The sequence below is a fragment of the Lissotriton helveticus genome, chromosome 3_1, assembly GCF_964261635.1.
Source record: "Lissotriton helveticus chromosome 3_1, aLisHel1.1, whole genome shotgun sequence".
Taxonomy (NCBI): domain Eukaryota; kingdom Metazoa; phylum Chordata; class Amphibia; order Caudata; family Salamandridae; genus Lissotriton; species Lissotriton helveticus.
Window position 1 is genome coordinate 1,404,456,811 of NC_136061.1, and position 16,198 is coordinate 1,404,473,008.

At 41.2% G+C, this 16,198-nt stretch overlaps 1 protein-coding gene across 1 annotated transcript in view; it reads right to left on the reverse strand.

Moving 5' to 3' along the window:
* Nucleotides 1–1,122: 1,122 nt before the first annotated feature.
* Nucleotides 1,123–16,198, reverse strand: part of MUC13 (mucin 13, cell surface associated) — a 774,931-nt gene continuing 759,855 nt past the window's right edge. Inside the window, exon 15 of the mRNA XM_078682060.1 lies at nucleotides 1,123–3,760. Coding sequence (XP_078538186.1) covers nucleotides 3,701–3,760 — 60 coding nt within the window. The 3' untranslated portion in view covers nucleotides 1,123–3,700. The remainder of the gene's footprint in view (nucleotides 3,761–16,198) is intronic.

The window sequence follows — 16,198 nt, forward strand, 5'->3', positions numbered from 1 at the left end:
ATTTGCTGTGGATGTTAAAGTCACCCAGCAATAAGAAGTTACTGCTCGAGATCACATGAGGGGCAATTAATTCGGTGAATTGTAGTGGAAATTCGGCTAGGGGACCAGGGGGTCGATAGACTAAGGCCACCATCCAACTCAATTGGGATGAAAAATTTATTCGGAAGACCAGCACTTCCACGATAGCATTACATCGTTGTTCTAGTGCGGTAACCTTGATGTTATCTCTATATATTATGGTGATTCCACCCCCTACCTTTAATTGTCTGTCCATCTAAATAAGCCTATAACCCTTCGGCAAGGCTAGAGTAATGGAAGGGACGGAGTGGGGCTTTAGCCATGTTTCAATCAGGAACCCAAGCTCAGGCTGCACAGAGGAGAAAAGATCCCAAACCTCGGCAGAATGCTTGGGCAAAGATCTAATATTACATACCAGACTTCTCCATCCTGTCTGAGAGTTGTTAGGGGGTTTTCCTGTGTTATTGCTGCTGGATGTGACAGGTTTGAGGCAGGGGAATGGGTATTGAAAGAGGCGCAACAGGGAGCCTCATAAGTCGGCACCGTACCAGCAGGAATACCTTGGAACCGGCAAGTTAGACATGAGGAAGGGCCCTCAAGGGTCAGCCAATTGTCAGACCAACAAGCAGGAAAGGGATTTAATCTCAACTCTAACAACCCTTTGCTGGAATATACCAATATACCAAACCCGATGTGGGGTGTTGATTTGAGGCCAATTGAGCGTCTGCTGCGGTGGTGCATCCAGTTATGTAGAAATGAGAACCCTTGCAGCCTTCTGAATCAGCAGACAAGTGGCCTTGAAGCCTTTAATGCAGTCTGGCCTCTCTGACGTTGTAAATGACATTCTAAGTGAAGACAAACCATAGAAAGCAGCTTAGTCAACTAAGATTTGAAATACAGGAGAATGGTCCCATAGCTGTGTGAGGCATATAAATGAATGAGCAGAAATTGGTATTTTTTAGGTTTCTTAGAAATCTTTGTTAGCTGTAAAACAACAATAATCATTTGTTTTTATTTTAAATAATATTTATTTGTTTTAGCAATGAACCAGAGACCCCTATTGCTATATGTCATAATTATCATAAAGGCATCATACTAACAACCTTTTTAAAGCAAGATTTCCTTTAATTTAATTTTTTTTAATTGTGGTTCTGTACATTATCTGATTTTCCCTTAGAATTTGACAACAGCACTATTCTGGTAGACAGCAAATCATCATACAATTGACACACAAATGAGACATGCTTAATATTTTCAATTACAGTGCTACACAAGCAACATTCCCTTCAGTTCTATTGATTTTGTGTCAGCACCCCTAATTATCAAAAAAGATGGCTGCCCTATAAAAAACAAAACGAAAGTATGCTCAAGTTCAGGCGTAAACGTGTTGTAAAGATAAGGCCGGGACAATCCAAACTCTCCTGGAAGAGACTGCTAGGATAAGATATCCTAGTTTTAAATAGAAACTGTCACAATAACAACTTCATTCATTTAAATGTTTTGTAAGCATATGTTTTGGAGTTTCCTGTTTTTTTTTCAGTTGAAATCTAAGGGGCTGATTCACAAAGGGCCTCTGAACTCGTGGCAGAGTCATACAGTCGTAGCGGGGCCCCGCACTTGTGGCGGGTGCCCACACTCGTGGCGGGAACTCCACAATGGGTAACTGCAGTACGAAGGTCCTGCCACAAGTGTGCCCCCCCACCACCACCATGAGTGCGTGCCCCTCACGCCACACTGCGGGCCTCTACCACGGGTGCAGGCCCCTCCCGCCACACTGCGGGGCCTCCGCCACGAGTGCGGGCCCCTCCCGCCACACAGCAGGGCCTCTGCCACGAGTGCTGATCCTCAGATGATAGGGATGCATTTTTACTGAAACTTTAGTAGAATTCCCCTGGCAGTTATACGCAAATTGTACAACATATCATGATAGATTTTAAGGTTTCCGCCTCATGGAATCACAGTGCGCTGCCTTAATACACTTTTACACACGTGACCTTCTATTTCATCACACTCCATACTGGGCTCTGGCCATGAAATACAGACACCATATATTAGTTAGTCAACTTTTGAGACAAGATCACAATACAAGATAATTTGCAGAAAAAACAACAAAAGTCAAAATAACCGTGAGAACAATTTTAGTGAAGTTATGTTTTTGAAAAACAAAAAGTAAAAACAGATTTTAATGCAGATAGGGGGTGCTTTACTATGTTAGCAGTTGTACTATAAAAATTCATAGCATACATCTATATTTAAAAACCATACATTGTTTATTATATTCAACTTAGTTACATTTTGATTGTGTTTTCCTCAATTTTTGCAACTGCAAGGAAAATACATTAATCTTTCTAATCTTCATTTTGCACTTTGTAGGCATATTTTTTCATACTGCACAATCTATTTGAAGGTAGCTGATAATGGCCCTCATTCCGAGTGCACTTTTATTTCCAATTGGACTGGTAATGGTAGTTACTGGCCCATTTGTATTTGCCTGATTCATGGTATCTCTGCAGGTCTTGCCTAGTTCTCTAAGAAACTCAGGGCCTGATTTAAATCTTGGCAGATGGGTTACTCCATCTCAACGGTGACGGATATCCCATCTGCCAAAATATAGAAATATAAATCCCATTATATCTTATGAGATTTATATTTCGTCAGGCAGGATATCCCTCACCATTGTGACGGAGTGACCCATCTGCCAAGATCAAAATCAGACCCTCAGTCGGCTAAAACCAATAGGAGTCTCCCGGTAAAATAATGGGGAGAAATAAGAAATATCTACCGGAGTCGTGACCAGAATTACTGATTCCCACAGTAATTCCTCATTCTTGGAAATACCTCAGGGTTAGCAGGTAGCTCAGCTCCACGGAGTACTCAATGTCCCTGGTGTTGGGTATCGACAACTCCAATAATAACCTACTACAACTCGTGGGCATGTGTGATTCTAGTAGCCCCTTCTTAAGTCCTCACCTTTGATCTAATAAGAATTATCACAGACGGATTCTTATGTTTCACGTATCCCACCGGAGACTCAAGTGGCTATCCGCAGCTGCACTACTGAATCAATTCTATGAGGATGCCCCCCATCATCAACTGTGCATACTTCATTTGCAATACATTTTGTGAAAAGAAAAGCTTTCCTTGAAATATTTGGATGTAAACACTGCTTGATTCAAACAGCGGAGATTGTTATGCCTAACAAAGGAGATGAAGGAAGGCAATTGTTATGATTGAGAAAAAAGTGAAACAAGTTTTTTAACAATTATACATAGCTAACAAATTTCCATCTCCTTAGTTATATAGAATCTTAAAGAAAATAATCAACCTATGTCATGTGTATCTTGTTTAGGATTTTGCTTCATCAGTAGAAGGTTCTGTAAATTAAACTCAGAACCTGATAGAAAGTGCTATAGTAACTCTGTCCGGACTATGAGAGATTAAACGGTAAGCAGACGGAGGGTATTGTTATGGGTCGTCCTTGCACATAACATCACCTGGCCATCCATTTGTGTTTCCTTAAATTAGTTATTTTTACAAACATTTCCTTGTGATCTCTATGTACAGACAAGGATCCTTTTTTCCTTTGATTGGTATCCAATGTATGTGAAATCCCTTGAGGAGTGCCATCTTCTCTGTCTTCTGTCCAGTATGTGGCATTTAAGGACTGATCTTGCCCACATTCTTAGTATTTAGACTGATTTCCAAATCTGTTGTCCTTCTGAGACATTTCATACCAGGAATCCTGAAAGGGAGGATACAAACATGAATAAGAACACATTTTAGCATCTTGGCTTTCTTGGTTCAGTGTAAAAATATTGCCACTGTCCTTCCAAGAAATACCTACTTAGTTGTGAAATTCAAATGTATGAAAAAATTCTACCCTCACTGATGGTACCAGCAGATTATCTTCTGCCCATAGAAGTACCATGCAGTGCCAAAGGTCATAATCCTTATTAGGAAACTTCCCCCAAAATTGAATTTTTGCAGTGGATTCTGCATCTTTTCCAGTACCACAAGACCTCCACTGAAGTAGTGTTGTACTATAAGCACAGTCAGATCAAGTGGAGCCACCATTCATCATGTGATCTTCAAGTCTTCAATCTGATTGTTTCATGGGTCACATTTCAGTAAAGTCTATCATGAAGGTTGCTTTAGAACCTTCCATGTCAAACCTATTGTTAGGGAAAATAAATACAATGTGCTCTGCGAAAAGCTAACAGAAAGTAATGTTCTTTTTGTTCTGATTGGTCCATGTTGTGTGCATCACTCTACTTAAAAAGGTTTCCAGGAAAGGCTACCAGATGTCTCCATATTACCAGGACGTGATGTTTCAGTTTGACATTTTTTGTTTTAATATTAATTTTTTCAAGTGTCTTAGGTCATCTCATTGAATGATTAAGGTTGTTAAATAAACATCTGTTTGTCTTGGTGATATGGAGTCTTATGTTCACCATAATATGGTTGGTATGGGCATGCAATCTGAACTAGTGTCCAATATCCAATGTTATTTACAGTTTGGCAAATTTGGGAAATCTGCAAAAAAATAGTGCATTCCTGTCCACCCTATATGGAGTGTATAGCCATTTATTCACTCTAAATAGGACAGACACGACATCCAACAATTTTTGGCGGATGTCCTGCATCCATCAAACTCTATATAAGACTCTAATGGCCAGATGCACTAAATTCCAGTGCAATGCAGAGGACCGAGCAAAGTTGCTCTTGATCAAAAATCCTGTGATTCTGGGAAAACCACATAACTTTATTTTGTTGTATAAATCTTCACTATGTGAATTCTACTCTAATTACCTAAGTTACAAATGTGTCAAATATTAGTTGTTTATCACCCAGCATATACATCTCTGCATTGCTCCCCATCATCATGCCATGTAAACACCAGCACATACGTCAGGGTGAAATAAATGATGATGTCACCAAAGGTAACACCCGCCCCCAAGCCCAACAGCAGCATTGGAACAAGGCATACTGCTGAAACTCATTTTTCCAAAAATTCTAAAAAAGGAGAGGAAAATTTCTGAACCTGAGGCCTGTGTTTAGGATGCCATTGGTTTAAACGCAGTGTTAAAAATGTAGGCTGACAAGAAGGTACATGTGCTTGTTTCCTGGATGTGGTCATATCACCTATATTTAAACTACATTCCTTCTGGTTGTCTGGGTGGCTTTGCTGGTAGAACAAACATTCTTGCATTGATGTAACACTTCAATAAAAAAATTATCTGGTTGTTGAAATAAAGCACCAATTTATTCCCCATCCTTTCCTACGACATCAAGCATGTCTAAGGGACGCTGATTGAGGATTTGCCTCGGAGCAATTTGCCGGTACACCCCAGGTGGAATGAGGTGTTGGGGGCTCCTCTTTCTGCTAAGGAATGGGAGGGAGTCCATGAGGGGTGAAGGGGGCCTCTACAAATGCAAGGTGTAAGCTGCTCTAGTATAATGTAGTTCATCAGGTGTACCTCACCTCGAGGACACTGCATGCAATTTATCCTGGAGCGACCATCCTCCAGTCCCCACTGTGCCGGGCAGGGAGATGACTTTCTATATATGTTTTAGGGATGTCCCAGATTGGATATATTCTGAGGACAATTTTGGAGTCCCTGAATGTAGTAATTGGGTGGTCCCTTCCCCATGATTTTGGGCAGTGCCTGCTGGGACTGATTCTAGCTAAAAAAACAGAGGAAGCAGAGTAGAAGGTTTCTCCTCCAGGGCCTGGGTCTAGCCAAGCAAAGAATAACCATTAGATGGATGTCACCTGTTGCTTCAAAAGTAGCGGACTGGCTGAGAGACATGGCTGAATGGCCCATGGTGAAGAAAGCCATCTGCGAAAAACACACTGGGATAAGAAATTTTCAGACGACCCACAGGCTTATGCGGCTATGCTTGCTGAGCAATTGGAACCCTCTGATATCCTGCCCCATGAGCTGTGAGTTCTCTGTGAGGGGAGAGGATGAATTGTCTGATTGTGAGACAGGGATTGGAGAGAGTTGACTCTGTTTCTGGAACTATGAAGCTTTACCACCGAATAGCCTTTAATAATGTGACAGCTTCCCTGTGCAGTATATGGTACGGAGATGTGCCTAAAAGAGCCTAAACAGGGAGGGCTTTGGGGGTTGCTATGGGCTTTTTGTTGAATATATTACCATTTTATCTTCCTGTGATAAATTTGTCATGTTCTTTGTAAATGCCAATCAGAACTAATATGTAAATGAAATAGATTCACCAATATGCATGAATGTCTCCTCTACTTCAGATATTCCACGTCTCAAACACTGTGTAATACTCTAGGTTTGTTTTGCAATGTTTATTTATACCTTGTCTCTTTAAGTATGACTCCCGTGCATTCTTAGAACCCTGCTGTGCTCTTGTGGTGGATTCCACTAGGGAATTCATTCTTACCTTAGACTACAACTGAACTGGTTGGCTGTATTTTGTTTGCCATTAATTAAACCTATCTCGACCTACACTACTGCCTCCCTTGGATTATTACATAAATTTATTGGCGACGATGCGTGCTGTGTAATACCCTTGGGCCTGGCCATCAAGAGATAGAGCTTCGTTCCTGTCATCGCTGACCAACCGTCACTTTCAGGATCGAGTTGGCATCACTTATATCCACACGGAATCATCAGGCTGACCTTCTACAGTCACGGCGGTACTTTCCTACATTTTCGAAACTGTCTACGTCTGCGGAAATTTCAGAAAGGATTTCCGTGTACCACATACTTCGGTTGTCTGAATCTACCGACTTCGAACGAAGACCACGCAAAAACTGTAAGACTATTTATTTTTTTCTCCTCTCGTCTTTGTGTGGCATCGCTTGTGGTTACTCGGACCTCTATATTATTTTACTTTTCTGACATTTTACTCTGTTTTCATTTTGACCGTTGTCAATTCAAAAATTGTATCTCGTACCTCGTGCCATTCCTCGAGACCTCTTGGTTACTGGAACTTTGATTGCCTGCATTCTGTTTCCGTGTGCGGTCTCATGACGTCTGCCTCAGCCTCCATGTCAGCACGTTTGTGAGCAGTGTCGTGCAGAGCGTCTGACGTCCTCACCCTTCGTCCTTCATTGTTCATTTTCATTGGACAAATGTTTTAATCCTTGGGATTGGTCCTTCCGCTCACCTTTATTACGTACTGAACATTCTACTTGTTTTCACCGCTGATGCGCACAGCTCTCAGCTTCGTTTTCGCGCATTCACCGCTGATGCGCACAGCGTTCATTGCTTAGCAACCATTTGTTCGCTGATGCGCACAGCTCCTGTCGTCAAGTTATTTATGCGCACAGTTTCCATTTTCCACGTATTTATGTACACAGCTTTTCCTGGACACACGCTGATGTACACAGCTCCTTTGTTTATTGTACGCTGTTAATGTTTATTCCATTTGCTTAATTTACACTGGCACACACTATTTTACTGTATACAACTGTGTTTTATATTTCTCATCACTAATTTTGTCACTTAGCCATGTCTACCTTACAGTCAGTAAATCCACCTCCAGCTTTCCTGGAAACTCCTGGCGAACCTTCTATTAGGTGGGAAATCTGGCATGATGCCTTTGAAAATTATCTTGGAGCTATTGGAGCATCTAGATTTCGTCCTGAGAGAAAGAAATGTCTTCTTTTACACTCACTAGGCTTTGAGGGTAGATCTGTCTACAAACACCTTCCTGACCTACCTGTTACTGAGGGTGTTGTCTCTGATGAATATAGTGACACCATTCTTAAACTTAAAATACGTTTCGATAAACAACCCAATCTTATGGTTCGTAGACACACTTTCTTTAAAAGAAAACAAGCTGATTCCGAAGACATTGATACTTATATCTCTATATTACGCCGATTGGCATCTGAGTGTAAATTTGAGAACTTCAATGAACAACTTATAAGGGATCAGTTTGTGTGCCATTGCAAGGATAAAAACATTAGACAAAAGTTATTAGCATTGAGTGACCCGTCTCTTGATGACACCATTAAATTAGCTAAAAGTGTCGAAACATCTATGGTTTCTCTCAAAGAACTGGAAGACAAAGTTATTGAACCTATAAATGCTTTAAGTTTAAATTCTTCTTCAAAGTTTAACAAAAGAAAACCTATACTGAATACCTCTAAAGGTAAAGTTTGGAATAAAACTGTTTCCTCCCAAATGTGCATTAGATGTGGCAACCCCCAACATCTTAAAGGTTCTTCGTGTCCTGCTTCCAACGTGGTATGCAACTATTGTAAAAAGTTGGGGCATTTTGCTAAAGTTTGCTTAAAATTGAAAAATAAGAAAAGTTTTGATAAACCTGTTGTGGGTGTTGTGGATTCTGATTCGTCTTCAGATTCAGAGATAACTATTGGAGTTGTTTCCGATTTTCCTGATGAATCAATAATTGAAGGCGATCCTGATTCCTGTGTTGACCCCATCATTGAGGTGACTATTGGTGACAAAATTTTGAAACTCCTTGTAGATTCTGGTGCCAAAATCACCATGATTGACAAGGATTTATTTGATTTTACTTGGAGTAACTCTCGCCCTCTTCTTCCTCCTGACCGTGCTCCTGTGTCTTACGAAGGGAGGAAGATCAGTCTCCTTGGCTTCTTTGAAGACATCCTATGTTTTCAGGGAAGGAAAATTAGAGGGAAAATTTATGTTGCTATCAAAGGACTCAACATATTGGGTTGGTTCCATCAGGGTCTTTTTGGAATGACACTTAAACCTGGTGCGAGGGAACAAGTCTTTATTGCTACATGCTCTGATCATCTAGAAATGCTCAAATGCAAGTTTCCCTCCGTTTTTAGTTCAAAATTGGGCAAAATAAAAGGTTTTAAGCACAAGATCATTGTAAAAGAAGGATCAACACCTGTCAAACACAAACTTAGGGGTGTACCTTTCAGTGTCAGAGATGATTTGAAGAAAGAACTGGAAACGTTATGTGAGTGTGGTGTGATTGAACCTACTGAGTCCTCTCTATGGCTTTCGCCTTTGGTTGTAGCCCGTAAGAGGGATGGGAAACTTAGGGTCTGTGTTGACCTTCGCTCAGTTAACAAGGAGATTTGGGTAGATTCTCATCCCCTTCCCCGCATTAACGATCTCTTCGCAGCTACCAAAGGAGCAAAGTTCTTCACCAAACTCGATTTAGCCAGTGCATACCACCAGGTTGAGCTACATCCCGATTCCCGTCACATTACTGCCTTTATTTCCCCATTGGGTACGTTTCAGTATAAACGTATGCCTTTTGGTCTAGCGTCGGCCGCTTCGGTCTTTCAGAGAGTTATGGGTAATATTTTGCAAGGTGTCAAGTGTGTAACAGTCTTCCAAGATGATGTGTTAATCTTTGGCAAGGATGTCGGTTCTCATGATTGTGTTTTAGAAAATGTTCTCAGTTTATTTCAAAATCATGGTGTTGTTTTGAAACTTGAAAAATGCAAATTCTTGTGTACGGAAGTTGAGTATCTCGGTCACATTCTGACACAAGATGGAATTAAGCCTAGACCTGGACTTTTAGACGCAATTTCCAAAGCCCCTACTCCGTCCGATAAAACTGGAGTTAAATCTCTCCTGGGCATTTGTGAATACTACTCCAGGTTTATTCCCCACTATGCGACTATTGTACGCCCTATCAGTAATTTGTTGAGGAAAGGTGTCAAATTCGTTTGGTGCGAAGAATGTGTTCTAGCCTTTGAAAAAGTGAAAGCTTCCCTGATGTCTGATTCTGTACTTAAACCTTTTGATCCTGCCTTACCTTGTTGTCTTACTGTTGACGCAAGTTGCGTCGGTCTTGGTGCCACTTTAACACAAAATGAAGGTGGTGTGGAAAGAACCATCAGTTTTGCTTCAAGAGTGTTGAGATCGGCTGAGATTCAATACTCTGTGATAGAGAAGGAGCTTTTGGCCTGCACCTGGGCCATTGAAAAATTCAGACCGTTCATTTGGGGTACGCGTTTTTTGCTTCAAACTGACCATAAACCGTTAGTTAACATCTTAGGTGGTGGTCTCACCAAGTGTTGTACACCCAGGATTTTAAGAATGGTCACCAGGCTCCTACAATACAATTTTGATGTTGTGCATATTGCCGGAGGGAAAAACGTAAGGGCTGATTTCTTGTCTCGTTTTCCTCCTACTGTGTGTGACGACGATGTCGACATTCCCTTTTCTAATCTTATCGATGAAGATTGTGATGATTGCTTAGTCGCTTGCGTGGATATTCCTGAGTTACAAGTTTGTTCTGAAGTCGAGTGGAGGAAGGCTTTTGTTAAGGATAGTATTCTGCAGGATGTTTGCAATTTTGTCAAGGTGGGCTGGCCACGTGAGAAAGTGTTGTCTGCTTCTCTTCAACCCTTTTCTAAAGTTGGACATGAGATTTCCATTGAGGATGGTATTTTATTACGTAATGACAAAATCATCCCTCCTTCTGCCTTTAGAAAAGACATAATTGCCAAAGCTCATGAGGGTCATTTAGGTTCTTCCTTCACCAAACGTAGAATTCGAGAGATGTTCTGGTGGCCTGCCATGGATTCAGATATTGACTGCTTTGTCGCAGAATGTTGTATATGTAAATCTTCCGATAAAAGTCTCAAGACCTGGGTTCCTCCTCTTATGCCGGTTGAATGTCCAGATCGTCCCTGGGCAAAACTGGGCATTGACATAATGGGTCCCTACTCCGTGCTCAGTGGTTGTTTCAGGTTCATCTTGGTTTTAGTTGACTATGCTTCCAAATGGCCAGAGTTCAAACTTACCAAAGATGTTGATACCAAAAGTGTCATTGAGTTCCTTTGTGATGTATGGAGCAGGGAAGGGTTTCCTGAAGTGTTGGTTTCCGACAATGGGAAACAATTTGTGAGCCATGAGTTTGTTGAATTTCTCTCCAGGTCTGGTGTCAAGCATGTGAAGAGTTCCCTTTATCATCCTCAAGGGAACGGACTTGTCGAGAGGATGAACCGAGTTGTTGGCGACTGTGTGAAGTGGGCTAGATGTAGCAATGTTGAGGTCAGTAAAGCTTTGAAGAGCATGATTTGGTTTTATAGGACCACCCCTCACTCCTCCACCAAGATTTCTCCTTTCGAGTTAATGAGAGGGCGAAAGCCAAACACTTCATTTTGTCCTGGGTGGATGTCCAAATGGATTAAGTCAAGTTCAGATGTTTCTAGTCTCATGTCCATTGTTAAAAGTAATGTTTCAATCTCCCAGTCCAAACAAAAGGAATATTTTGATGTGAAGAAAGGAACAAAAGAGAGTATTTTGGAAGTTGGAGATTTTGTACGGATCAGGAAGTCTGGGCATGTTAACAAAGGGGAAAGCAAGTTTGGACCTCCTTCTAAAGTTGTTAAAGTCATAGGCAATGCCATACAAGTGGAAGGAGGTTTCTGGTGGAATCTCAACAGAGTTGCTAAAATTGTCCCTGACTCTGGAGTTCTTCCTAAAGCTAATTCCTCCTCACATGTTTCTGAAGGTCCCTCTAATACTTCTCTACTTAACAATACTTCCTCTTCTGACACAGGCACCAGGAAGAGCTCTCGTATTGTAAATAGACCTTCAAGATTTAGAGAATAAGTTTTCACATACATTTTGTAACTATACTGTTATTCATTGCCGCTTTTCTCATGTTCATTTATTCTGTTAAGAAGAGGAGATGATGTAATACTCTAGGTTTGTTTTGCAATGTTTATTTATACCTTGTCTCTTTAAGTATGACTCCCGTGCATTCTTAGAACCCTGCTGTGCTCTTGTGGTGGATTCCACTAGGGAATTCATTCTTACCTTAGACTACAACTGAACTGGTTGGCTGTATTTTGTTTGCCATTAATTAAACCTATCTCGACCTACACTACTGCCTCCCTTGGATTATTACACACTGCTTGCACATCATCCAGATCTGGATGTGCAGTGCTTAACTGAAGCTCAACCTAACCAAGACAGAATTTCTATTATTTGCCAAGAACAACAAACAAGATACAATACAAATATGGCTCAGTGACATGTACCTTGATGGTTTCGAACCCTAACACTCACCAAATGCTAAATCACTTGGATACACCCTAGACACCACTTGTAAAGAAAGTCAAACCATTTCTTCTAGAAAGCAACTTCAGAACTGCTATTCAAGCCCTTGTACTCATGTATCTGGAAGGTGTAAATGCCCTAAATTATGGCCTGCCAGACTCCGCACTGGCATTTTTTAGGGGCATCCTACATGCAGCAGCAACCATTGGCTCCACTTGCAGCCTTCACCATCCTCACAACTATCTGCATCATTTACAAAGCAGACAAGTTCACCGTCTCTGATGGTTCACGGTCCTCCAACCCCCAAACCCCCACCCACCCTTAGCCAGGTCACCATCAGACTGCAGACTAAGAAGTGTAACATAGTAAAAACAATACAACAGGTCTTATCCATCTATGCACCCAGGATCTGGAACAACATCCATGTATGAGAAAAAGCTTACGCAGGACAGGAAACTATAGAACTTGTTTGTTGCAGTTGTGCTTTATATTCAAATGTCTGAACTTCACTTTTACCAGTGATGGGAAAATTCTAGCTCTCTGCTAGTTTATAGTGAGAAAGGTAATAAAAAAACTCACCTGCTCTCTTCTGTAAATATTGTTTTAGTGCAAGAAATTGCACACATACTTCAATCATAAGCATTGGTAACCATTGTCGTGCTAGGGCACTGCTTGGTGCAACATTTGTGGCTCACAGGTACACTAACTGCAGTTTCATATGCAGTAAATCATTTCATTGTCACGAGGAGTGATGTACTAGATGCGTTTAACGAAGTTAGGTACTTTGTGACTCTTCTGTGTAAAAACATTTATGTTGCTTAATGTCAATACTTAATCAACTACATTCTTGTCATCATTTTACCCCATAATCCTCTTGACCTCACTTGCCTTTCCATTGTGCTTGTTTTAACTTGTGTTTTTTCCATTGCCCTCCTCTCCAGTTACATTCGGTTCTGCTTTAAAGACACTTGCAAAATTCACGACCCCCACCCCCGCCTATGTTTCTTCTGCCCTTGTAGGCTTTTTGAATAGGGGAAATGTAAACGATTTTATTTTTCACTGTTTTTGTTTTTTATGCTTTTCAAAGTTCGTTTTTGACACTTAGATAATACGTTTTTTTTTGTTGTGTTAGATTTCTATCTATTTTACCCGTTTTGGTACAAAGCTGTTGCCAGGATTTCCAAGATTGTTTCTCAACTTGGTTCTTGAAGGACATATATTTAAGAAGAGTAAAGCATTTTACCTCAAGGAATATGCTAAAATGTGGTAGATTGGGTTTAGATGAAGAGCTAATTTTGTAATTTGTCTACACTGAAACTGAAATCCCAATGTAGCAATATATCTCATAGTTTACTGAAATGCAGGGCCGGACTGGCCATAGCAGGCACCGGGCAATACCCGGTGCACCGCATGGGTGGGGGCCGGTTTTGGGCCCCTGGGGGGCGTTTTTGTTACAGGGCCGGTTTTGCAGCATAGATGCAAAATCGGCCCAGTACCAAAATCAGCCGAAAACCGGCCCGGCAAAGGGCTCGTCAGCAATAAATAAATTCCCCCCCCACCCCCGAGTGGGGAGGGGGGGGGGGGGGCGGACGGGCACTTTGCCTGGGCCGGTTGTGGGTCCCCGTCCGGCCCTGCTGAAATATGCCCCTGCTATCATTAACACAGTTCATATAGAGAAATATTCATATTTTGGATACAATGTCTCCAAAGGTTGCAATTGTATTGTAATTGCTTTTATATTGTGCTTACTGCCTCTGACAAGACGTTGAAGTGTTTTACATCAGGGAGACTGCTGCTCCGGAATCCAAAGTTAGTGGTTCACCCAATGTTATTGGTTATTGTCAGCTTTTGGAATTAGTCTTGTGCACTCAAGCAATCATTTCTGTCGTAGATTGAATTGAATGGAGTTAGGTGACAATTAGTGGGAGGGCATGTGAACTCATGCAGATGGTTGGTGGTATTAATTGATGAGCTATAGGAGATTAAGTATTAGGAGGTTGCAAGTTTATGACGTACAAAGAAATGAGAAATTGTGATCTTGTAAATGAGTTGTGTGCAATTTTCACAAACTCAAGAATAGAGCTTGAGGCAAACATGCATGTGACTTGGAGTATGTTGTGCTCAGAGTGAGGAGGCATACAGAGGGCAGAAGTGAAGGAGAAGACTGTTTGAAATAATAATAAGAGACAACAATCAAGAGTTTTAAGTAAAGGTCAATTTGTCATGCTATAGTTTAGGTATTTGGGACAGCATGAAATTTTAGGATGCAAGAATGTAGAAAGATTACGCTTCCTTAGGTACTTTTGATGGGCACTAGAATTAGATTCACAGTCTGTCTGCTGCTAGGATACCGATAGACCACCTCTTCAGCAAGGTCAGCTGATCAGCTCAGGGGTTGAAAGAGAAAAGTAATGCTGAACTCATATATAGGGAAAAATCAAGAGCTTTAGGCTGCACTCAAACAAGCAGTAAACTTAAGATCAGTGCAATGTGACAATATATATATATATATATATATATATATATATATATATATATATATATATATATATATGGGTAATTGATGAAAATATCAAAAATGAAATTCTGTAAATGCTGCTGGAGCAAATGTCTTCTGACATTCATCCTCAGGTAAGGTAAGGTAAGGTAAAGTTTATTATGCATAGTTAATAAAAACCAGTGCAAAACATGTTACAGAGGATCTTAAAATATCATACTTTAAAACTGTTAAAAATAAGCATACGATTAAAAAGTACAGTGTGGCTGACCAAGCGCCTTTTTTCAAGGATGCAACCGTGTGTTCCCTTGCTTCTTTCTGTCCGACTGCTTGTTAGCCTGTGTCTGTGTTGTTAATCTCCGGTTTAGGCGATCTTGGAATTCTTTGCTGGACCATCGCGAGAAATTTGACATATCTGCAGTTCAATTGAGTATTTGCAGGATTCAGGCAGGCGAGCACCGCTTGCCTTCTGGTACTAATCCCTTTTTGCTTCAACTGATCCTTAAGGAGCAGTTGGCGGGCTTGCTGTAGTTCTTCACATAGACAGGTGACATGGAGAATGTCGCCCTTCTTCGAGTTGCAGAGCGGGCAGGCCTCGTTGCCCTCTGTCCTGAGCCATGGTGGGAGGTGCTCTCATAATTATTACAAAGCAAAATGTGATCCATTATGGATGCTTCCGGTTTGCTATGACACAAGACAGAGGCTGCATTTTTGTCTCTGGAGATCCAGACAGAGGCATGAAGAGGATGGTGATAGCTCATTTTAGAAATTCATTTAAGACTCTCTTAGCAAGGGGCTGATGAATAACCTTCCTAAAGAACTTCCCTTTGGTAGATGGTGGAGGTGAGGAGATGAACTGAAGATTCTGTTGTGCAATGTGAGAGGGACTCCTTAGATGAGGTCCAGTCCTTTCTCTTCCTTGATCACTCTTTCAGTTTATGCTGATGACAGATAACTGCAGAAAGTTCACACCTCTTTGTGACTCTGTTGTGGGTGCTCCAGAGCAGAGACTGCCCTGTTGGGAGGGTTTCGCTACACAAGGAGCTTGGAAATATATGTCTATATGCACGGGGCTTGAAAAGTAATACTCCAAACAAATCTCAAAAAAGGATGTGTCTAAATCTGCATATTAAAATATCTACCACCGACCTGGCAATGATCAGTAGGTTCCTGGAGCCATCCCCGTCCCAGCGACCTGTCTTCACCAGGTGAATGGTACAGAAGTTGAAGTGAAGTCACAGAAAACTCAGTTCTGATGATTTCTAGTTGGCAATTACAGGGTGATGTACTGCAAGCCATCTGTGATGGCACTACCAAACCTTGTATTTAACATGATCCTGTACTGACTGCTGTCTACCACCAAGCGTAGGTGTTGGACAGCTCTAGGTAGCTGCCAGGGAGGCAGTGCCCCTGCATTCTGATTGAGAAAAATACCTCTAACAGTATATAAAATGTGAAAGTGAGACTCATTCTCCAAATAAGAGAGCTGTGATTTTATGTGTTTGTGGCTACTTCATCAGCTGGGGATGCATACTGTTCTGGTTGTTTGTGACCTTGTGCACCAGAGACACATGGTATAAATAAAGTTCATAGGATCACAGCCAACATGCTGAATTAAGGATCATTATTGGACTTGATTGTATGCCATAAAGGTCCAAGGTGAGGCACTAAGGAA